The 25,226-nt window shown below is 38.5% G+C and overlaps 1 protein-coding gene across 2 annotated transcripts; it reads right to left on the reverse strand.

Annotated features, from left to right (window-relative positions):
* Window positions 1-1,479: 1,479 nt before the first annotated feature.
* On the reverse strand, window positions 1,480-24,895 carry LOC118986507 (guanylate-binding protein 6-like). 2 transcript variants are annotated; one of them, XM_037045449.1, is made up of 11 exons: window positions 24,694-24,895; window positions 14,645-14,861; window positions 13,752-13,879; window positions 11,812-11,921; window positions 11,415-11,611; window positions 9,103-9,348; window positions 7,654-7,934; window positions 4,514-4,726; window positions 3,443-3,545; window positions 2,934-3,127; window positions 1,480-1,932 (listed from the first exon to the last, which is right to left on the reverse strand). In XM_037045449.1, the coding sequence occupies exons 2-11, from the start codon at window positions 14,832-14,834 to the stop codon at window positions 1,705-1,707; spliced, it is 1,890 nt and encodes a 629-aa protein (XP_036901344.1). In that variant the 5' UTR covers window positions 14,835-14,861; window positions 24,694-24,895; the 3' UTR covers window positions 1,480-1,704. The 2 variants fall into 2 exon arrangements, with proteins under 2 accessions (XP_036901344.1, XP_036901342.1); XM_037045447.1 differs by having other exon boundaries at window positions 24,690-24,894.
* Window positions 24,896-25,226: the final 331 nt, after the last annotated feature.

The following is a 25,226-nucleotide window of genomic DNA, read 5'->3' on the forward strand; positions in this document are numbered from 1 at the left end:
TTTGAGAAATCAGCTGACAGTCTGATGGGAACTCCTTTTAGGTGACTGTCCCCTTATCTCTTGCTCCTTCTAGGATTCTCTCCTTCATTTTAGTCTTGGCTAATGTAATTATGATGTGCCTTGGTGTGTTCCTCCTTGGGTCCACCTGCTTTGGGACTCTCTGAGTTTCCTGGATTTTCTGGAAGTCTATTTCCTTTGCCAGACTGGGAAAGTTCTCCTTTATTATTTGTTCAAATAAGTTTTCCACTCATGGCTGTTTCTTTTCCCCTTCTGGTACCCCTATAACGCAGATGTTGGAACGTTTAAAGATGTCCTGGAGGTTCCTAAGCCTCTCCTCATTTTTTTGAATTCTCGTTTCTTCATTCTTTTCTGGTTGGTCATATTTTTCTTCCTTCTGGTCCACTCCATTGATTTGAGTCCAGTTTGCTTCCCATCACTATTGATTTCCTGTGCATTTCCCTTCATTTCAATTAGTTTAGCCTTTATTTGTTCCTCTAATTTGTGACTATAATCAGCCAGTTCTGTGAGCATCCTGATCACCAGTGTTTTGAACTGTGCATCTGATAGGTTGGCTATCTCTTGTTTGCTTAGAAGTATTGGCTCTGGGGCTTTGAGCTGCTCTTCTTGAGCATAATGTTTTGGACTGTTCGTGCCTGTTACATATGAGGGGCAGAGCCTTAGGTTTTCACCAGGGCGGAGCAACCCAGTTGCTGGATTGTGACACTGTACGTGGCGGCAGGGTCAGAGAGGGGCAATGGTGCTTCTTCCATGCTCTCTCTAGGATTTCAGTCCACTCTGCTGCTTCCCCCAAGCAAACTGGGCCCTTCTGGTGCTGGTTCCAAGATGTGTGGGCTCGTGCACCCTCCAGAACTCTGTGGGTCTCTCCAACAAAGTCTCTGTGAGCCTCAGAGACTCTCTCGACACCTTGACCCCCAAAAGTTTTTCCAATTCGTTCTTTTAGGCTTTAATTCTTGGCACTGGGGCCCTGGTTTGCATGGTCTGTCTCACTGCTTATTTCTTTGCCTGGTTTATCTGCACATGAATGTGTGACCACAGTCAGCCAGCTGCCTTGCACCCTCACTGGGCCTTCCCATTGCCACCCCATGCCTGGGATCTGCCAAATGCCGCCTGCATGCCTGGGTTGGTATGGCCACTTTTCCCTGTGTGACCTTGCTCCATCAGCTGCTGACTCCACCCCTCTTACCAGTCTAGCTGAATGGTTTGTTGTTGTTGGACTTCTGCACAGTTCAATTTTCTCTCTGTTTTGGTTGCATTTTTGTTACTAAAACTTTGCTGTCTTTAAACTTGGTTGTGCTAGGAGGCACAGTGTTTCCCCCTATACCGCCATCTTGGCCAGAAGTCCCTGTATTCACTTTTGAATCACACAAAATACACTTGATTTTTATATTATTAAATATTTATTAATTATTGTATTCGAAAGTGAATACAATTGTAAACCTACTTTTGCTCCAACTTGTGTACATATATGTATGTAATATAGAATTTTCACATGTACATTTCCCAAAAGTAAACACACTACATCAAATGTGCAGGCATTTATTCTATCTCATGTGGGCCAGGCATTGATATCATCTAGCAGGCACTTTTTATGTTTTAAATTTGACTGAATGAAAACAAAAAACATACACACCAAAAATATGCCAGAGCATGTATCCACACTTTATAATTTTTTTAAAAGGAAAACTAATTCCTTTTAAATAGCGTGCCTACACCTTTCACAATATTACCAGCGAGTTTACCAGGAGCTGACAATATTAAAGTGAGTTCGTCGCCAATTTTATCCAATGCTCCTGCAATCCAGGATGTATCATCTTTTTTAGTAGTATCAGTCTTGGTTTTCAAACTATTTATTTCTGCATCCATTTTTTCAGCTTTCATTTTAAATCCTTTCTCGAGCAGATCTCCTTGGGCCTAAAAAATAGTGAGGAAGGAAGAACCACTTTTAAAATCCCCAATTTTCTAAGAAATATATTTTATACTTAAGAACTTGGCAAAACTTTCTTTGTTTTAATACTAAAACTATTCTCTCTTACCTTATCAAGGCAATGTTTGGAACAAGGAATGTATCTAAGCTGAGACACACGCATTGAGAGGAAGCATAGTTCACAGCCTAAATAATACTCATGTACCCTCAGGGTTTTGCAAGAATGCTAAGCCTAACATGAGGACAAATGTAATATGTTCCAGACAAATAACACCAATTGAGAGGTAGCCTTGGTCTGCTGGCACTAATTCTAGGTCCCACTTGGGATAATATAAGACCAAAAATCTGTTATAACCATGTCCAGAAAGATAATCAGAGCATTCTTCCTGTACCATATGATAACTTGAGTAGCCTATCTACATTTGGGGGCAATGCAACAAGCTTAAAGGCTATTACTTCCCTCTGCTTTGAATATTGGACTTTTTCAATAGTTTTATGCAAGCATAGATCTGCCTCAAGGGCTGTGGACATTAGTAAGGTTCCTGATAATTGCCAGTGGTATTAATAAAATAAAATAGTTGCTGCTCGTATGATATACATGTGATTGGAATATCTGTTTAACCAGGCCTTATGAGATCATTTAATAATTGCCCCAAACAGCAGCTCAAATTCTACTTATATTCTGCAAGGATTGGAAGGAACATGCTTGTCCTGATTTCTCCAGAGTTTACCTACAGAGTAGATTAAAAAATTTTGAAGAAGAAAGAAAAGAGATGGGGAGGAGTACAAGGGGAAGTGGGAGGAAGAAGTAGGAAGAAGTGGAAAAGGAAGAGAAAGAGCAAGAGAAAAAGGAAGTTGTCAAAAGATTCAACATTCTCATAAATCACAAGCAGTAAATGTGCTTTGCTCCATGGTCTTGCTGTAATCTTCTCCATCCCACCTGAGTACAATGACCATCGAGCATTACTGAGGCCACATCAGGACTTACTTTCAGTTTATGCTCCAACATCATATTCTGCTCTTTTATCATGTTCTCTCTGTCTCGCTCCAGCTTCTCCTTCAGTTGGGCTATGTTCTCCTCCACACTCTTCTTCTGGGCCTCCATCTGTTGCTGTTGCTCCTGCAGTTTCTGTTTCATCAGCTCCTGCTCCTTCTCAGCAGCCTCCCTCCTGGCCCGCTCCTCTGCCCAGGGAGGTTTGAGAGAGGCAAGAAAATTAAGTGAGGTCTGATCTCTACCCTCCTGAGCTCAGAGACCAAACCAAACTGGAGGAGGTGTAAGAAATCTCTGAACTGCCCCTTTGTCTACACCATCAAGAACAGATTTCAGTATGTGAAGGGAAGGGCCCTGACTGGCTGATGTCCCCTTGTTGTTTTCAGATTTTGGAGAATCTGTTCCACACACACACACCAAAAAAAAAAAAAAAAAGCTCCTTGTTTTGGGAAGGTGTTGTTTTCATACCTGTCAAGGACACTGCAAGAACCTGCTCTGCCCCATACCTGCCATGGCCCTCTCCTTATCTGTGAGCACTTTGTCTGCCTGCAGAATGGATTTCTCTATGGCCATCTGTAACCGCAGGAATTTCTGGAGGACCTCGTTCGCCTAGGAAACAAGAAGGAGCAAAGAACTTCGATTTCCACTGGGAAAAATAATGCAACAAGAACAAGTAAGTCCATGGAATTTTTCCTTCATGATTAAAACTGTATTGTGGGTCCACACAGAGTGTCCAGGCTCCTTAGAGTGATCAGAGGTTCTCCATACCCCCTGCCTCCTCTCTCCCTCCTGTCTCCCTCCTGTCTCTCTCCCAGTGCTCCTTCCTTCCCACACTCTAGATTCCAGCCAGTGGAAACCATGGTCAGTTCTACAGACCCACTGTCTCTGGTGCTTTTTTATTTATATTTGCTTCCCCAGGGTGAAATATCTCTAGTTAACACTGCTCCTCCCCTCTGCCACTTGCTGACTATAAATTTAGGCAAGTCATTTTAACCTGTCTCTGCTTCTCAGTTCAGATGTCTTAAATGTTCCCCAAAAGTGTAGATTCTTTTTAATGCTACTTAATGAATTAAAGTAAAATATCTAGGGAAAAAGCTTAAAGATATGCCTACGATAGTAACAATTAAAAATATATTAGTGCATCATTGTTATCATTATTATTTTTAATATCATTATGTGTTACAACCACCTATGTACCCAGTTTTCTCAGTTTCATAAGTATTATAACCCTATGTGCAATTGTCTACCTGGTTGACTTCCTTTCCTCTTTGAATCAGCTTTAAATACAAAGACTCTGACTTGTAAATTGTCTGCCCTTTGCACACTGAATGTCATGCTGTTGGAAGAAGAAATTATTATTTCTCTTCCACCTATTATGGATTTCAGAAATCCATATTCATTTCTAAGAATGGACTTTGTGCTCTCCTCTGGAAGAAAGACCAAATAATGGACCTTAAAGCTAAAGCTATGATATCCCCACGCTCTCATGTTACCCAAAATAGGGACTGTGCTCTCAGACTTTCAGGAGACCCTCCTGACTTTAATCTGTAGGATCCCCATGGTCCCATATTCCTCACCTTCACTCCTTTCCTGGGTACTTTGCAGTAGTCCCCTTCAATCCTTTCCTTTGCTTCCAAGTAGAGCGTGTGACCCCCAGGAACAAAGAAAGTTCCTGCTGAAATACTTTCCATGAAGGCCACTGAAAGCTGATCAAGGGTAGCCTGGCAGTACTTAACAGATTCCTCTTCATTCTGCAGCATGAAATCATCCTTCATATCCTTTATGATTTTCTACAAGGGAAGCATAGAGGGATGTCACCAGAAGAAAGGAACAAAAGAGATAAAATTCCAAAGAATCTGGCAGAAGGAAGTCTAGCTCTGGTCCTCAAGAGAGAAACATTCTATTGGAGAAGAACATGGAATGAAAGACTACCAGCCAAGATGGCAATGTAGGTATACACTGTGCCTACTTGCACAAACAAAGGAAGGACAACAACAAATTTAAAAACCAAAAATAACCAGAAAATTGAACTGCATGGACATCCGACAGCCAAGGAGTTAAAGAAGAAATATTCATCCAGACAGGTAGAAGGGGTAAAGAAGGGCAGCCATGGTGGTGAGGCCTCCTGGCCAGGTGGACGCTGGAGAACTGGGCAAGGTGGCAGATGGTGGACCATGCAGCCCCACATTCTTGCACAGATGAACCAGGAGGAACAAGTGGGGAGTGAGACAGACCACGCAACCGAGGGTTCCAGTGTGGGGAAATAAAGCCTCAAACAAAACCTCTGACTGAAAAAACCTGTGGGGTTGCAGTGGTGGGAGAAACTCCCAGCCTCAAAGGAGAGTTCATTGGAGAGACTCACTGGGTCCTCAAACATACCCAAAACCACCCACCCAGGAATCAGCACCAGAGGGGCCCAACTTGCTTATGGGTAGTAGAAAAAGTGACTAAAACCCTGCTAAAAGCTGAGCAAGTCGCATGGCTCCCTCTCAGACGACTCCCCCACATACAGCACCAGAGCAGAGCAACGTGGGTTGCCCCACCCTGGCAAATACCTAAGGTTCCACCTTTTACTACATAACAGGTGTACAAAGACTAAAAAATATAGCCCAAATGAAAGAACAGATCAAAGCTCCAGGAAAAATACAACTAAGTGATGAAGAAGTAGCCAACTATCAGATACAGAGTTCAAGACACTGGTAATCAGGATGCTCAGAGAAACGGTTGAGTATGGTCACAAAAGAGAGGAAAAAGTGAAGGCTATGAAAAGTGAAATAAAGCAAAATATACAGGAAACCAACAGTGAAGGGAAGGAAACTGGGACTGAAATCAACAGTTTGGAGCAGAAGGAAGAAATAAACATTCAACTAGAACACAATGAAGAAACAAAAACTCAAAAAAAAAAAAAGAGGAGAAGGTTAGGAATCTCTGGGACAACTTTAAATGTTCCAACATCCAAATCATAGGGGTGGCAGAAGAAAAAGAGGAATAGCATGAAATTGAAAACTTATTTAAAAACATAATGAAGGAGATCTTCCCCAATCTGGCAAAGGAAATAGACTTTCAGAAAATCCAGGGAGCTCAGAGAGTTCCAAAGAAGTTGGACCCAAGGAAGCATACACTAAGGCACATCATAATTCCATTACCCAAGGTTAAAGATAAGGAGAAAATCTGAAAAGCAGCAAGAGGAAAGGAGACAGGTACCTACACAGAAGTTCCCATTAGACTCTCAGCTAATTTCTCAAAAGAAACCTTATGGGCAAAAAGGGGCTGGAAAGAAGTATTTGAAGTCATGAAAGGCAAGAACCTACATCCAAGATTACTCTACCCAGCAAAGCTCTCATTTGGAATGGAAGGGCAGATAAAGTGCTTTCCAGATAAGGTCAAATTCAAGGAGTTCATCATCACCAAGCCCTTATTATATGAAATGTTAAAGGGACTTATCTAACAAAAAGAAATAAAAAATACAAACAGTAAAATGACAAGAAACTCATAACTATTAACAACCAAATCTAAAAAAATAGAAACAGAACAAACTAAGCAAACAACTAGAACAGAAACAGATTCACAGAAATATAAATCACATGGAAGGTAATCAGTATGGAGGGCGTGGGGGAGAATGAATGAAAAGGTACAGAGAATAAGAAGCATAAATGGTAGGTACGAAATAGACGGGGGTAGGTAAGAACAGTATGGGAAATAGAGAAGCCAAAGAACTTACATGTGTGACCCATGGACATGAGCTAAGTTTGGGAAATGATGGTGAAAAGGGGATACAGGGCAGAAAGGAATAAAGGGGAGAAAAATGGGACAACTATAGTAGCATAAACAATAAAATATCTTTTAAAAAAGAAAAAGGCATGCTTGAGAAATGAAGCTTTAAATAAATGTCCTGAATTAAAAAAACAAACAAACATGGAACAAAATAGTAATACGAGACTTGATTTGCTCACAACCTTGAAAATTCAATGTGAGGCAGGAAAAAGAATCTTAACCTCCCTGGTTTCAGCTTCTTTATTAAAAATTTTGGATTTGTATTTTCTTATCTCTATGGTTCCTTGCTGCTGTAATATTCAGTGATTCTATCTTCAGTGACACAATGATACTACAAGGAGTCACAATAGAAGTTGAAAATAGCCTGGAGAGATGGTCTGTTAAGAGAGGTTTTATTCCTGGGAATAGGAGTGTTCTACAAAAGCAACTATCCCAAGAACAGCCTTTGGGCGTCGTGTGCAGGCTTGAAATCAATTGCAGTGTTTACTTCAGAAATATATCTGTATGATTATTGCCCTGGCTGGTGTAGCTCAGTGGATTGACCTCAGGCCTATGAACCAGATGATCGCAGTTCCATTCCCAGTCAGGGCACATGGCTGGATTTCAGGCCAGTTCCTGGCAGGGGACCCACAAGAGGCAACCATACCTTGATAATTCTCTCTCCCTTTCCTTCCCTTCCCCTCTAAAGATAAATAAATAAAATCTTTAAAAAAACAAAAAAAAAGAAATATATCTATATTGATTATGCCTCAGAGATCAGAGCGTGTTTTGGATAAAGTACCTAAGGTTTGGAGAAAGGAAAGAAGAAAATGGAGTCCATTGAAATTCTATCCCTCATAAGAGTTCAGACTACTTGGTCCATGAACCAGAGAAGAAGCACTTCTAGGCTTCATTCTTCAAAGGGAATGGCCACAAAGGGTAAACAAGTACTACAACAAAGTACCACAAGCTTCTTCTGGAACTCCTGCTTTTCATCCTTGAAGGACTTCTCCATGAAGATTTCAATGGCTTCCCTCTCACAGGCTGCGTGCAGGTCCAGCAGCTCCTGGAGCGTGTCTGTCGGGAACCTCACTCGCTGGGCCATCTGCTCGCTGTAGTGGTCGGCTGCCTTCTGCACGGCCGCTGAGTTCTCATGCTCAGCCAGAGTTGTCACCGCATTCTCCAAACAAGGCACTGTTCCACTGTTGATGGCATCCACATAAGTCACTGCCAACGTTTTTAGCCCTAATAAGCCAGGCAATTTAAGGAGGGAAAATCAAGTTATCACTCAACAAATCGGAATATATGAAACTACATTTCTGAATCACACACATGCAACTGCTCTACCTCCTTCTACTACCATCACATTCATTGTCCTACTGACTCTTCATTTTTATGGTTCTTTCAGCCACAGAGCTAAAAAAAAGTTGGTGTCTACCATCATCTAACTCACTAAAGATTGTCTGAAGAAACATAACTTCTTATTTAAAAATTAAAAGCATAAATGTTTACATAGGTAGACAAGTGAGGCTGGGTAAATAAGATATATTTACTCCTAATTCTGACATTTCCAATGGATTTTCAAGGATTTATGTGCTGATTATTATTCTTGGACTGCTCTAAATTCCCAAAATATTTTTGTATTTTTCTTGCAAAGTGCACTTATTAAATAGGACTTACCTTGAGAAAATAGCATGTTCTTTTTTTAAAAGATTTTATTTATTTTACTTTTAGACATAGGATAAGGGAGGGAGAAAAAGAGAGGGAGGGAAACATCAACGTGTGGTTGCCTCTTGTGTGCTCCCTTTGGGGGACCTGGCCTGCAACCCAGGCATGTGCCCTGACTGGGAATTGAACCAGCAACACTTTGGTTCACAGTTTGGCACTCAGTCCACTGAGGCACACCAGCCAAGAAAATATTTTCTTTTTCTTGTATCTAATTAGAAACTTTTTTCATCTGTAGAGGATTTCTTCAGATATGCATAAGCCACTGATATTACTGATAAAGTTTGTAGTGTTTTTTTAAAGATTTTATTTATTTATCTTTAGAGGGGAAGGGAAGGAGAGAGGGAGAGAAATATCCATGTATGGTTGCTTCTCGTGGGTCCCCTGCCAGGAACCGGGAACTGGCCTGCAACCCAGGCATGTGCCCTGACTGGGAATCCAATCGCGATCATGTGGTTCACAAGCTCATGCTCAATCCAATGAGCTACACCAGCCAGGGCTGTAGCTTTTTATAAGAATTTGCATACTCCTAAAATTGTAATCACTGTAAAATACACACATTTCTTCATGGAGTATGAATACCTTTAGACCCAAAATTTTTTATAGAATCAAACAAAAAGCTAAAAAACACATCATGTAATTTATTTAACATATACTGAGCCCCTCAGTATGTGAAAAGGAGACTCACGTTTCCCAGTAACTTCGACTCCCTTTCTGAGGATCTTGGTCCTTGCATGGGTGAAGATGTAAGAAGAGAAATTCACTGTTTGTTCCTGGAATTTAGGATCCAGTTGGTCTTCTGGAACATTCTCAATATTGACTAGCAGTCTGTTGTCATTTATTGGCCGGTAAAAGACAAAACACTTCCGTTTTGGAAAGAAATGCCGAATGCACTCTCTGGGAAGATTGGCTTTTTGGGATTTGTAACTCATGCCTGAGGGGAAAAAGACCCAAAGATTACAGTAGGAACAGTCTTGAACAAGGCACATAAAGCTTTTTATGAAAATGATTTGTGTCTCTTTGTCATCTTCTATGTTTATAATTCATTTAGCATAGACATACAATGCTTCTTTAAACTTCAAACATATCAATGATACAAACTAGGAGAAACTTGGGGTAAGGTCTAACTTAGGTTAAAAAAATAAATTAAAAAAAAAAGCCTACTTCTGCCATCTCCAGACCTAAACAGGATATAGGTTTACTGAATGAGTAACCGTTATGACCATTGGAATGAAAGATCAAATGTAATTTTTTGCCTACTTGATCCCATGTAGAAATTCAGCTGTGGAACCAAAAGAAAGAAAAACAAAAAAGGCATAAAGATACAATATTGGGAATGACACTCTGATTATTTAAGGAAAACCATTTTGATGCTAAAAATAATGTGTACAGACTGGCCAGGTATTTCAGTTGTTTGGAGCGTTGTCCTATACACCAAAAGGTGGCAGGTTTGATTCCCAGTCAGAGCAAATACCTGGGTTTTGTATCCTCGGTTGGGGCATGTACAGGGGCAACCAATCCATGTTTCTCTATCACATAGATCTTTCTCTCTCTTTTTCTCTCTCACTTTCTCACTCTTTCCTTTTCTCCTCCCCCCACCATCCTCTCTCTCTAAAAAGTCAGTAAAGGTATCCTATGAGGAGGATAACAAAATAATGTACACAGTGTTAGCTTCTTTAGTTTCTTGTATCAGAAACCAAAAGATTACATGTGACTAAAATTTTGTTTCAAGATGTCACCACTAATCTATAAACTCTTTAATATAAAAAAGTATATTTGATTTGGCAATGTCTTCTGCCTAGCCAACTTCTCATTAAATGTTTTAAGAAAACCTAAATAGAATTAGGAAGACAAGAATGAATAAATCAGAATTGATATTTCTCTTAAGGTTTCATCAGATTACACTCACATGATATGTCATTAAAATAACTTCCTGTTTTGAAATTATAGCATGGGTAAATGTGAAAATTTTTAAAAAGCTATGGTGTAAGTCTTTTATCCACCTTGAATTTATTTTTGTGTATGGTGTAAGTTGGTGATCAAGTTTCACTATTTCTGCCCTTTGTGACAGCATGGATGGAACTGGAGAGCATTATGCTAAGTGAAATAAGCAAGGTGGTGAGGGACAAATGCCATATGATCTCACCTTTGACTGGAACTTAATCAACAAACACACAAGCAAGCAAAATATAACCAGAGACTTTGAAATTAAGAAAAATCTGACAGTAACCAGAGGGGAGGAAGAGTTAATAGAGGGAAGAGTCTTCAGGAGCAACTAAAAAGACACATGACCAAAACCAGGGTGGGGGGTGAAAGCAAGGGAGGGAGGTGGGGATGGTTGGGGTCGGGGGTTGGGGGAAAATGCAGACAACTGTAATTGAACAACAATAAATAATGTAAAAAAACAAAATTAAAATTAAAAGTTTTTAAAAAGCTATGATATAGAAAGTAAAATGAATGTTCTGATATCAGCCATATGACAGTAATATACATTGAGATAATGCATGCTTCAGGTTTTTTAGAATATAAAGTCATTTTTTGTTGAAGAAATAACTATACAGTTAAATTATATCCTTATTTCAGAAAAGTAATAATCTAATTGCATGGATTTTTTTTCATTAATAGGTTTTTTCATTGTAATTCCATGTATAACAAATATCTGGTCAGTAGTTTTGCTCAAAACAAAAAAGAAGAAAAATAAAAATACAAGTGTCTGGTCTTTAGAACATTTTAGCACCACTGTATTCTAGATTACAATCGGATGCTAAATTATAATATATATAAAACATTGGTTTTGAGTAATTATATTCTACTTTAAGCTCTACTTTTCTTAAGTGAACTTAAGCTCCAGTCCCTAGGGCCTTTCAGCCCATCTCCCAGCCATCATTTCTACAGATTTCATCTAGTCTAAAACACAAGGGCAACTCCAGAGATGACAGACAATGTGTAGCACCCCCCACCTTGTATTGCACTGTCTACTGCCTAGTCATGCTCTCTCACCTGGTATCAGCTTCAAGGCATTCTCCAGGTACTCATCTTCTGTGATAGGGCGGCCGTTCAACTTCAGCTCCAGGGTGAAATCCCGTACAGTCCAGACAAAGTCTGGAAAGAAACTCACAAACTCCATGGAATCATCTACTCCATCTGGTGTAGGGGAGGACTTTGCCCTGATGAGTTCTGTCAGCTCGGTCACATAACTAGGACCTGGTTAAGGAAAAGGAACTTCCCACCCACAATTCCCACATTTCTCTAAAAGAAAAAATGTATGGTAAAAGTTTTTGGCTCTGGTTCCTTCTGGTCCACCAAAGGCAACTTAGTGCAAGGGAAGGAGAAGCTGACTGGATCTCCATTCCCCCAGACCCCAGGACCTATGGTGGAGTGGTTCCTGGAAGGATACTGCAGCTGCTCCAGGGCCTGGTGGTTGATGGTGCCCATGCTGTTGTAGACAAACACGCTGCTCAGAAGCACAGCCAGGGCAAAGATCCACGAGTCATTCTTAGGGTCACCCTAGGAAGGACGTTAGGGCCAGACAGCTAGGAGTTTACATGTGGAAATTCACTCAGACACTAATTCTACCAGCCTTTCATTTTTATTCCAGGTAATATACTCACCATGCAAAGAATTAAGTTTGAAAACAGACATAGATGCAGATATTAGCTTTGACAATTACAATGGCATTTCTTATGACTGATTTTATTATAGATAAATGGATTCTTGTCTCTACAAGTCTTCTTTAAATTTAATTGGATGAAATAAAATAACATATATAGATAAACTAATGGATTATCTAGAGTGCAATTAGGTACTTAGTGGTAGGTATTGGCACATATCTGTTCTATGTATATTTGTTGGTCATAGGCCATATATAATACACAATAATTGACATAACCAGGGATTCAAATTGTGTCCAATTAAATTTAACAAATGTTCATGGGAAGGTACTCAATGTTTGCCACTATTTTTAAGTTTAAAATGTCAATTATTTCTTTCATGATGACTGTTTCAAAATTGTGACCAGTATCCGTAACAATGAATGCAGCAAGAATGACAATATCTATAAGAGGCTTCCATCTTTATGATGTGTGTAAGCAGTGAAACCCATAGCTGTGATATTAAATTGAAATTCAGATATCCATCAAGGAAGAATAGAGGTCTGAATACTGGAAATGAGTACATAATATGAAGTCATCATCAAAGTCTTGATCCAAGTGTTTAAGAATTATTAAAATAAGAAAGAAATTCTTATTATTAAAGAAATAAAGGTGATCCCACAAATAGAAAGACTCATAGAAGTGAAATTAGAAATAGCCAGATACATGTGTTTTTCGATTATTTGATTTGACTGGACCAGAGGTTAGGTGCAGAAGTTAAGGCTGGATAGTGAGCCTAGTGCAGCCAGACAGAGGGTCTTCAGAGGCTAATATTTTTTGCAGAAATTATAATATTGTCATGTAATGGCATAATCCAGAAATTATCTCTATCATAAATGCTACCAAAAGATATTCCCTAGAGAAAATGTAAAAACTGGGTTTTATAACTAAAAGACTCAATACAGGAGTTTGGAGGCAAAATGACCTATTAATTAATTTATTTCCCTGGCCACCATCTTTCAAAAATAATCAATTAAGATGAGATGAAATGGCACTGGTAACAAACAATACAGTATTTAGATACCAAGACTATATAGCTTTGTGTGATATATAACTTTAAAAATGAACACAGAATTTCTAACTTCTCTTTCAGTAGAAATAGATCAGTATAGAAATTTAGATACTATTTTCCATAAGTCTCAAAGGAAGAAATGAAGAAATTTAGATACTATTTTCCATAAGTCTCAAAAATGAAGAAATAATTTCTTTCACCTCTTAGTATACAGCTACAATAGCAAAAAGCCATCCTAAAATATTTGTTGTAGGACAAACACATGCTTTTATGGAACCAGCTCATTCAGAAGTGTGTCAAAGCCTTGAAAAATGTTCCACGAGTACTTGAGGAACTTCACTGTGTGACTGCAGACTTTCTGAGGGCAGGACTTATACTTTGGTCAGTAATATTTACAGTACTAATCCCAGATACCTAGAAACCAAGTGTTTAATAATACTTATTAAACTGATTCAAATCATTTACCCACTTCCAAGAAATAATGAAAAAAATTGAACCAGTATACATGATACTTTATCTAGAAATAAAAGTCGAACAAACGAAAGTTTGTCTTGTTTGCTATAGCTGGATTTCTAGATTTCAAAAACAAGTCACAGCAGTTAAATTACCAAATATCATATAGAAATAAGGACAAACTAAGATTGAAAAGGATGTATCTGTGACTCTATGATTTACCTTTTCCACATCACCCAGGCCCTCAGTGTCCAGAAGGACCAGAGTGTGGTTAGGCTTGGAGGGGTGGGGCACACACCACATCCAGATGCCCTTGGTTTCAGACTGCACCGTAGAGCCCAGAGGGAAACCTAAATGGGTGTATGAAAAGCAACATATATGTGACAGCAGATAACCTACCCAGTCAAGGAGCTACATTATCAGACTTGTTAAAATGTAAGTATCTCAGCCTACAGGATGTTGCTTTCTCTATTTCTGAAGAATTTCCTACTTCCTAAGTCAAGAAGAAAGGGATGTTAACTGTGAGAATGGTACCAAGCCAGAGATCCAGATGGAGACCAAGAGGTATACATGAACCAGACAAAAGAGAGGCCACTGATAACCAGAACAAGAACATTTAGAACGAATGTCGATGTTCAAAGTCGGGGGAAAAAATGAATTAAAGAGAGACAGTGGAAGGGAAAAGTGGAAAAAAGAAAATTGAGAAATTGTATTTTTTGCCATGCATAAGTGATGACAAGGAGGTGGGGCTAGTGGCCACAGTGGAATGGGAACTCACAAAGGATTTTTAAGATAACAGATATTCACACATCTCTATGTGTTGATGGAAATATTCTACAAAAAAAGCAAAGTATGCTGTGAGACAACACAGACACCGCTGCAAGAGCCCCGTGCTTACACAGATAAAAGAATGTAGGAACCTGAGCATTAGTAGGAAAGATTTCCTTAATAGGAATAAAACAAGAAATATGGTAACAGGTTGCAGTAAGGTAGTTATTTATCTGTAAGAATTAGAATTAGAAGTTTGGATTATTGAAAGGAATTTAGTCCTTTTTCATGTGACCAGTGAAGAAAACTAAAAAAAAGAATTGTCCTCTGCCTAAAACGACACTCACCATGGTCCCGTCCTGCAAGACAGTTCATCAAGTAGGATTTGCCTGTGCGATACAGTCCCACAATGGCCACGACCACCACTGGCTGAGAAATCTCGTCAAGAATCTGCAGAGCTTCCTGATTCACTGATAGCTGCTCATTGATGTTTTCCACCAGACAAATGGGGGCTGTCATGTTGGATCCAGATGCCATGGCAACCTGCCAACCTGGAATAGCCTCCTGGTAGAGATAAGATTGCAAATTTATTCTCTGACTCAGAGTTATACAAAGCACCCATCAATGTAGGACTGAGTGAGACTTCTGTCCTTTCTATGGGACCAAATGTAACCTTGAATAGCAGACTATAGACAGCTTGCTCCATCATTCCCCCAAATCTCTGATGATAATGATGATATATAGGGTATTATCACTTTCCAAAGTTCCACTTCCATAGTATAATAAAATTCAAACAATTATTACCATACACTGAAGGCCTACAATACACCAAGCTCTGAGATACATACCTTACATACCTGGCCTCATTGGTACTTACAAGAACCTGCAAGTTAAAAATTATTATTACCATTTTCCAATGAGATAAATGAGTCTCACAAAGGCTGAGTAAGTTATAGAGCTAGGATTAAAATCTAGACAATCAAACAAAATGGCAGACTAGGAAGTTTTAAGCCCTTCTTTCCCATGGAGACATCAAAAAAAGTCAAAAACTGACTAAAATAACTTTACAGCATTTCTGAAAAAACAGTCAAAAGCCTAAAGTAATCAAGTAAACACCCAATCAAAAAAAAAAAAAGAAAGCCACATTCAAAATGGCTGGAAATTCTATGATGTTTATGCTTGCCCTTCCCCCACATACTCCCCAGTGTGGTATACACTTTGTCTGTAGGAGGTAACTACCCAGTATTCAATTATCTCCCTTGCTCAGAGGGAATAGTGAAGACCTTACTTGCAATGTTCTAACTTGTTTGGGAGCTACCTCTTCATGTTTTGTTTCACTTCACATGAATTTCAAAAGGGCCACAGTTGAGGAAGTGGTGACATAGCTTATATCTCAGACGGAAAGAAGTAGTGGGCATTGCTGAGAAAAACTGCAGCTACACTGACCCACAGAAGCCTAGGCCAAGAGATTATGAATGAAGACATAAAATAGACCATCTAAGGCAACACCTCATTCCCAATTCCCTCCTTCAAACTGAATGGAGCAGAAAAGAATTTGCTTACACTATTTTAACTTAGCAGGGCTTCCCAGAAGACTTGTCACTTTTGCCTAATTTGGATCTCAGTAAGGGAAAAACAATGGGTGCAACTTGAGAAAACCGCAGAGAAGCAGACCTGCAGAAACCTGTAGCAAGTCATTATAAATATATGATACTGTGATTTATAATAAAAAATACGTATTTTGTCTTTCTTCTTGTTGCTGGCACAGCTCATAAACCCTTGTAATTTTCTAAGGGATGAAAATGATGGGAGTATATTTTTTCTAATATTTGGTCTTTTGTCCTCAAGTCTCAAAAAAAATTCTGGGATATAAAGGTGAAAAGAGACTACAGTGGTACCTTGGTATTCATTGTTAGTTTGTTCCAGAACTCGTGACAAGTGCCAGAACTAATAAGTACCAAGACATGACAGTTTCTTGATATTTATAACAAGCCCCTTTCAATCCCACCTAAATATATATTAATGAGGTGATTTTGGAAAGCTCCTAAATAATCACAGAATGGAGGTCAGTTTCTATGGAAGCCACGCATGCGATTAGAGAGTTGTACTTTTAGCCTCACGCACCCCATCCTCTGGGGATATAGGAGGGATTAGAGGCTAAGGTAATCACCAATGGCCAATAATTTATTCAGTGATGTCTACTTCATGAAGCCTTCATAAGAAACCCTAACTGAAGTTGTCCAGAGAGCTTCTGGGCTGGTGACCACATGGAGACGCTCAGAGGGTAGCATGCCCAGAGAGAACACAGAGCTTGGACGTTTCACACCCCTTCCCCAAAACTTGCCTTATGGATCCCCTCCATCTGGCTGTTCCTGAATTTTATTCTTTTTCAAAATAAACCCATAATCTACTAAGTAAGTTTTTTCTGACTTCTCTCATCCATTTTGTTAAAGTATTAACAAAGTATGCTTTGGTATAANCCAATAATTTATTCAGTGATGTCTACTTCATGAAGCCTTCATAAGAAACCCTAACTGAAGTTGTCCAGAGAGCTTCTGGGCTGGTGACCACATGGAGACGCTCAGAGGGTAGCATGCCCAGAGAGAACACAGAGCTTGGACGTTTCACACCCCTTCCCCAAAACTTGCCTTATGGATCCCCTCCATCTGGCTGTTCCTGAATTTTATTCTTTTTCAAAATAAACCCATAATCTACTAAGTAAGTTTTTTCTGACTTCTCTCATCCATTTTGTTAAAGTATTAAACTTGAGGGGGAGGTCGTGGAAACCTCCAATGTATAGTCAATCACACAGAAGTATAAATAACAACATGCACTTGTGTCTGGCATCTAAAATGGGGCGGTTTTATGGGACAGAATCCTTAACTGGTGGAGTATGTGCTAAATCCAGGCATTTAGTGTCAGAACTGTTTAGTGCAGGAAAATGACCACACATGTACTGACCAAAGTGAAGTGTTAAGAATAATCTAGATAAATAAATAAACTATTGAGGGGAGAAACATAATTTTTCATTTTTAGAGTAGATACAAGAAGTCCACCAAAGTCCTCAAGGAGAGATTATTCTGGGGATTAAGACATTTAAGAGCAGTATGACCCTGGCCAGTGTGGCTCAGTTGGTTGGATTATCATCCCATAAACCAAAAGGTCATGGATTTGATTCCCAGTCAGGCCACATGCCTAGGTTGTGGGTTCAGTGCCCAGACAGGGCATGTATGAGAGGCAACCAATCAATATTATTCTCTCACATCAATATTTTTCTCGCTCTCTCTCTCCCTCCCTCCCTCTCTCTCTAAAATCAATAAGCATGTTCTCAAATAAGGATAAAAAACTTAAAGTCAGTATGTAAGTGGAAAAATTAAAATAGCCACACACAAGCCCAGAGAAGATTCATGTTAATAAAAGCCCTAAAAGACTTTAAGGTTTATCCTGAGGATAATATGAAGGCCCCAAACCCACGCCCACTAGTTAGTGTGGGACGTTCTCAGCACAAAGTCAGTGTGCAAAGAACTTGAAAAGGTGGTTGTTTTTAGAAATGCCCAATTTTAAACAACAATAAAATCACAAGGCATACAAGGAAACAAGAAAATACAACCCACTCAAAGAAAGAAAACTAGCGGCAGAAAGCATCCCTGAAGAAACACAATCATTGAAGGTACTAGGCAAAAACTTCAAAATAGCTGTATTCAGTATGCTCAAAAAGCTAAAGAAAAGCACAAAGAACTAAAGAAAATATGTAAGCAAATAGAAAACATACAAAATATAAAGATTCCTGGGAAAAGGAAACATATGGGTAAGTAAAACCAGGAATTTGGGCTTGTGATTCCACTTGTATTTTCTACACTTTTAAAGAGACAGATGCATTAAAAAAATACAAATCTATGTGAATAGACAGTATAACAAAGAAGTAAACAAGGCAGGATGGTAAAAAACTGCAAACAGTCCTTAACAATCGGAATAAGGGAAAATAACACACAAAAAATTTAAATACAGCCAAACAATTTGAGTGATTTATAGCCAGTTAATGAATTACGAGGCTTTATCTTTTCTAACCAAGGACACTTAGGAGCCAATGCTTTACACATTCCAAACAATCCCAGGACAGTCTGGCCTCTGTCCCAGTTTATCTTCAGTGACATTCTTTTAAAAGGAAACCAACCAGAAAATAACCCTGACCCTTCTACACATACATTTTGATGAATCAACATTTGAAGGACATACCCGAAAAGCTGATAAATATTCTGTTCAGACCCCCTCCTGAGACCCCTATCTAGGATTCCTGCTGGCTAAAGAAAGATAAAAAGCCTTGAGACAAAAGACTCACAGCATGTCTGTCCTCTCAAGAGCACACCCACAAGACTTCCAACCAGGGGTGCAGCAGTTCATCCTGGGCTTACCCCCTGAACCTGTCTCCAAAGCCCTAGTTTTCTCTCTCTTACCAGAGAGGTAACCACAGCACTTCACAACCCCCAAACTTGGCTCACTTCTGTCACTGCGACTTTTACCTCTTGCTGAGTTCATGTAGTCCAGAGTAGAACATTTTCAAGGAAAGATCATTCATTATGTTAGGTCTCAAAAAAAGTCTTTTTAAAATTTTTTTATTTGTTTCTTTTTTAACATTTTTTAAAATTATTGTTCAAGTACAGTTGTCTCCATTTTCTCCCCACGCATCCCTACCTCCCACCCTCAATCCTACCCTCTTTGGCTTTGTCCCTGTGTCCTTTATACATGCTCCTTGAAAAATCTTTCCCCTATTTTCCCCCATGATCTCCCTCCTTCTTCCCCTATGGTCACTGTCAGTTTGTGTGTTATTTTTTCAGTGTCTCCAGTTATATTTTGGTTGCTTGTTTAAAGATTTAAATCATATAAAGCACAATAGAATAAAACTATAATCAATAGCGGAAGCACAATTGGGAAATACACAAATATGTAGAAACTGAGCAACATACTCTTCAACAACCAATGGGTCAAAAAAGAAATCACAAGGCATATTACTTAATAATTAAAGGTAAATAAAAATGAAAACATAAGAAGCTAATGTAACAAAAGCAGTGCTAAGCTGGAAGTGTATAACTGTAAATGCTTACAAGAAAACAGATCTCAAATAAATACCCAACTTGATGCCTTAAGGGACTAGGAAAAATAACCCAGGACTAACAGAAGAAAGGGAATTTAAAAATTACAACAGAAAAAAATAAATGGATGGTAGAAAAGCAGTAGAGAACATTGACAAAACCAACTGTTGGTTTTCAAAAAGAGAAACAAAAATGATCAAACTTGAGCTAGAATAACTAGGGGGAAGAAAGGCAGGCCCAGATTACTGAGATCAGGTATCTAAGTGAGGACATTAAGAAATATTCTGTAGAAATAAAAATAATTTATAAGAGAATATTATAAATAAGGATGCCAACAAATTGGATAACCCAGATATGGTATACAAATTCCTGGAAACGCAAAATCTGCCAAGACTAAATTCTGAAGAAACAAAAACACAAGTAGATTTGTAACTAGCAAAGAGATTAAATTAATAATCAATCAATCTTTCAACAAGAAATTCCTGAACCAGATAGTTTCAGGAATTCTGTCAAACATTGAAAGAACTAGCACCAATTCTTCCCAACTCTTCCAAAAAATTGAAGAGAAACAATCATTTTCTTACTGATTCTGAAACTAGCATTACCCTGATATCAAAACTATATGAGCATAATATAAGAAAATAAAATTGCAGAACAATATCCTCTACAAATACTGACACAGAAATCCTTAACAAAACATTAGCAAATCAAAATCAGCAGCACATTAAAATGATTATGCACTATGATCATACATTTATTTCAGGAACACAAGAATGTTTCTATATACAAAAATCAATGTAATATCCACATTAAGAGAATGAAGGAGAAGAAATGACATGATCACTTGATGCAGAAAAAGCATTTGACAAAATTCAACACACTTTCATGACAAAAAAACACTCAACAAATTAGAAATAGAAGAAAACTATCTCAACATAATCAAGTCCATACATTGTGAAAAACTCACAGCTAATATCTTAATAGTGCGATCCTAAAAGCTTTTCTTGTAACATTGGAATCAAGGCAAGGATGCCTGGTTTTGCCAGTTATATTCAACAGAATATTAGAGGTTGCAGACAGATAAAAATGAAAATATGAAGAAGTACACAACATTCAAATTGGAGAGGAAGAGACAAATTATTTCTCTTTACAGATGACATGATCATATATGTAGAAACCATGAAGACACAAAAACACTATTAGAAAAAAATCCAGTAATGTTGCAAGATACAAAATAAACACACACAAAAAATTGTTGTTTCTATACATTAACAATGAAAAATGAAAAGAAGTTGAAGAAAACACATTCATTTATTATAGTACCAAAAGAATAAAATACTTAGAAGTTAAGTTAACCAAGAAGATGAAAAACTTACACAATGACTATAAGACATTGCTGAAAGAAATTAAAGAAGTAATAAATAAAAAGACATCCTGTCTGTTGATTGGAAGACATATCATTAGGATTACAATATCAGTGAAGTGATCTACAGATTCAATTCAATCCCAATTAAAATCCAACAAATTTATTGCAGAAAATTTTTTAAAACTTTCGCCCTAAAATTCATATGACATCTCAAGAATCCTAAATAAACAAAATAATCTTGAAAAAGAAAAACAGAGTTGGAAACATCACACTTCCTGACTTCAAAACTTATACAGTAGTCAAGCTACAGTAATCAAAAAAGAGTGTGGTGCTAACATAAAGACAGACGTCTACACCAACTGAATAGAACAGGAAGCCCAGGAATAAACCTTCCCACATATGATCAAATAATTTGTGACAAGCATGCCAAGACTATTCAAGGGGGGCAAAGACAGTCTTTTTCATAAATGGTACTGAGAAAAATTGGAAATTCATATGCAAAAGAATGAACCTGGATCATTACCTTAACACCATATACAAAAATTAATTCATAATAGATCAGTAAATTAAATGTGAGATAAAAACTAAATACTTCTAGAGAAAAAACAGGGGAAATGCTTCATGACACTGAATTTGGCAATAATTGCTTAAATATGAAACCAAAAAGCATGGGTAAGAATTTAAAAATAAATTGGGCTTGACCAAAATGAAAAACTTTTGTTCATCAAAAGACCCCATTTACAGAGTAAAGAGGCAACACAGTGAAGTGCAGAAAATATTTCCATATCCCATATATAAAAAGGGATTAATATCCATAATATAGAAATGACTCCTATAACTCAACAGCAACACCAAAAACATTTTGATTTAAAAATGGACAAAGGACCTGAATGGACAATTCTCCAAAAAAGATAAATAAATGGCCCAAAGATGCCTAATGTCACTAATCATTAGGGAAATGCAAATAAAACCAAGAAGCGCCACCTCATGATCACGAGGGTAGCAAATAATCAAACAACAAGGAAGAAAACACAGATGCTGAGTAGGATGTGTGGAAATTAGAACTCTTTGAACAGCTGGGACTAGAAAATGGTGTGGCCACAGTGGAAAACATGGTGGTTTCCCCAAAACTGACCATAGAATTACCATGTGATCCAGTGACTATACCTCAGGGTATATAAACAAAAGAATTAAGAGCATGGACTCAAACACATATCTGTATACAAATGTTCATAGCAGCCACTATTTGCAATAGCCAAAAGATGAAAACAGTCCAAATGTACATCAAGGAATAAACATAAACAAAATGCAGAATATATACACACATGGAAAACTATTCAGCTGTAGAAAGAATCTTCTGGTACATGTTATAACACTGATGAGCCTTGAAGACATTAGGCTAAGTGAAATGAACCAGACATAAAAGGCCAAATACTGTATGACTCCACTTACATAAAATACCTAAAATAGCCAAATACATACACACAGAATGTAGGATAGTGGTTTTCTTAGCTTGGAGGAGAGGGAATGGGGAGTTATTATTTAATGAGGACTGGGTTTTTATTTGGGCTAAAGTACCTGGAGATGGATAGTGGCCATGGTTGCATAACAATGTGGACGTACGTGCCACAGATGTGTGTCTCCAAAATGATTACAATGGTAAGTTTTGTTATATAGGTTTTACCACAAGAAAAAAATAAGTAAAATACAACACTAACAAAAAAAAAAACTTGGAGCATGTACTTTTCTATGCTTTGCTACTACAATAACATACTTGGCAGAATAATCTTCCTCAAAGACATTGGTTATCCTATAAGTTCCTTACCAGTAACCCACGGTAGATTTGTAGTGACCACCACTTACCAAAACCTGCTCCCTAAGGCTTTAGTGTGACCCTATGTGCTCATCTTCTATCTGCATATTTAAAGGAGTGATAGGAAGAGGAGCAGTAAGTGGAAGAAGGAACAGCTGTGTGGGAACAAAGGCAATCTGAAAAAATGCAGAATCCATTTCAAAGAGGAAAGGCAAGCAAATGCCCTGAATTTAAAAGACAGGGGACGACCTGCAAACTGAAAGGTCACCGGTTCAATTCCCAGTCAGGGCACATGCCTGGGCTGTGCGTGGACCAGGTTTCCAGTTGGAAGTGTGGGAGAGGCAACCAATCAACATATCTCTCACACATTGATGTTTTTCTCCCTCTTTTTCTCCCTTCCTTCCCCTCTCTCTAAAAGTAAATAAATAAAATCTTCCCTTAAAAAAAGTACAATGACCCCACCCCACCCCAGCCAGTGTGGCTCAGTTGGTTGGGCATCATTCTGCAAAGCAAAAGACCACAGATACGGTTCCTGGTGAGAGCCCATATCTGCCGGGGTTGTGGGCCTACTCCCCAGCTGGGGCATGTGTGGGAGGCAACCAATCAATATCTCTCTCTCTCACACTGATGTTCTTTCTTTCTCTCTCCCTTCCCCTCTCTCTAAAAAAAATAAAGAAAGAAAATCCTTGGTGGGGGAGAAAAGAACAATGATTCCATGGGGCTCCTTACAAATTTTCTATTACCATTGTAAATATTAAAATGGTTTTCTATGATCTGTGTATGTTTGATTATCAGAATATATAAACACAGTTTTACATTCAAATGTCTCACATGTTCAATTTTATATTTCTAAGTCAGATAACTCAAGATGCCTTTAATACTGTTTAAAATACCAGCTCTCTCAGTTACTACTTATGTGGCTTAAACAAATAGCCTCACCTAGCTATGCTTAGGCTTTTAAGGATAATCACAGAGATAATGGAAGTAAAATTGAAGTTCTGCCTAGAGGATGTTTTGCTAATAAAAGTAGATACTTTATACCTTATATCTTAGCATAGCATGCAGCACAAAATAACATTCCAGGGTCTGTGTGTCCAATCAGATGGAGATTAATTGACAACAATTGCATTGAGCCGAAAGTCCACTGGGTTATGCATTTCAACATGATCTGCAAATCGTAGTATACTAAGAAACAAGGTATACAATATAATTTTTTATCATAGCAAAGCAGTAAGCAATTTGAAACACCACTCCTATACCACTCCCTTTAGTCTGATTCTTCAGTGAGGGTAGGGATCAAAGACTCTGGCATAGAGCAGGAGCCTCCAACCACAGCATTATAATGGCTGGAATTGTACAGTCCCCTGCTTAGAGTGAAGATTAAAGGAAACTGTGAGGAGATGTGACAGCAAAAACTACTAACAACTTTATAAAAACTTGGCCTCTGGGTTCTTAGATGTGGAGGAGCCACAAAAAGTTTGAACTTTAACATGAGAAAATGCAGCTGTTCGATGGTGTTCAGGACTGGTTTTCCAAACTCATTTCCAGAAGCATCATCTGAACAGATTGTTAAACCCAGATGGATGCTGTTGTGAAAACAAACACCAAAGAGAGAGAAAGAATCTGAGAGTGAGTTGGGGGTGTTGGTTGGGTGCAGAGAAAGGGAGGGAGAGTTTTGACTAGCTATTTTTAATTAATAAAGATCAGGGATGTGGAAACTAAATTTATTTCTATACAGACACTACAGAACTTTCTTATACATATAACTAATAGAAACTATCTCTTTAGATTATAATTGCCTGCAAGCTTCTTGGTAGTATTGTCATGTTCTGTGCATTCTGATGCCTGACACAGAGACTGACACAGCAAGGCAGGTGGGGTCCTCTGGGAGCTCCTTCCACTCTACTTGCCACTGCCCTAAGATGAGGTTCCAGCGCAGCACATCCAAGGACACACCTGCACCTAACTGTCGCTTTGCAAAGAGGCTGAGCTTCCTCAAAACTAAAGCTAGCCCCAGACCCTCCCCAGGCCAGACAATAGGCAAGCTGCCCCCGCTTCAGTGGTCAGTCTGAATCAGAAGTCAAGTTTTGAGTTCCAGACAAAGTGAAAGGTAAAAGATGGACTTACACCACAGCAACACGGGTCCGAGAACTGTCTCAGGTGCTCTCAGCTCTTATGTGCTCTTTCCACCTTTCTGTCCCTCCTTTATATAAGGGACTAAAACAGACTGAGAAGCATAACCATTGGTCTGGCAGAATCTCAAATGATCTCATCAAACTGAAATTGAAAGTAAAAGCAATTCATCAAATATTTGTAGTTAGCAAAGGAATGTTGAACCAGCTGAGAAGGACGTGAATATGGGTATTCTGTGCAGCATGCAGGAAGTTACAAAAAATTCAGTTACTGGGCAGTCATACCTTAGTAAACACACTTTATCAGCCATCTTGTGCCCTCAACATCTTGAGAGGCTTTCATGACCTCTCTTACAATATACCTCTCCCAACTGGTTAATTTTTTTTGGCACACAAGAAAAATAGAAAATTCATGGCAGAAATATAAGCAAAGCTGTATAAATCAAGTGTATTTCCAGCATTTTTCTCTTACTGGGATTCCTGGGATCTTTGGGTAATGAAGAGATTTTATTGATGGCATTTTGCATA

This window comes from Sturnira hondurensis, unplaced genomic scaffold (assembly GCF_014824575.4).
Source record: "Sturnira hondurensis isolate 20B ecotype Veracruz unplaced genomic scaffold, ASM1482457v3 Scaffold0004322, whole genome shotgun sequence".
Taxonomy (NCBI): Eukaryota; Metazoa; Chordata; class Mammalia; order Chiroptera; family Phyllostomidae; genus Sturnira; species Sturnira hondurensis.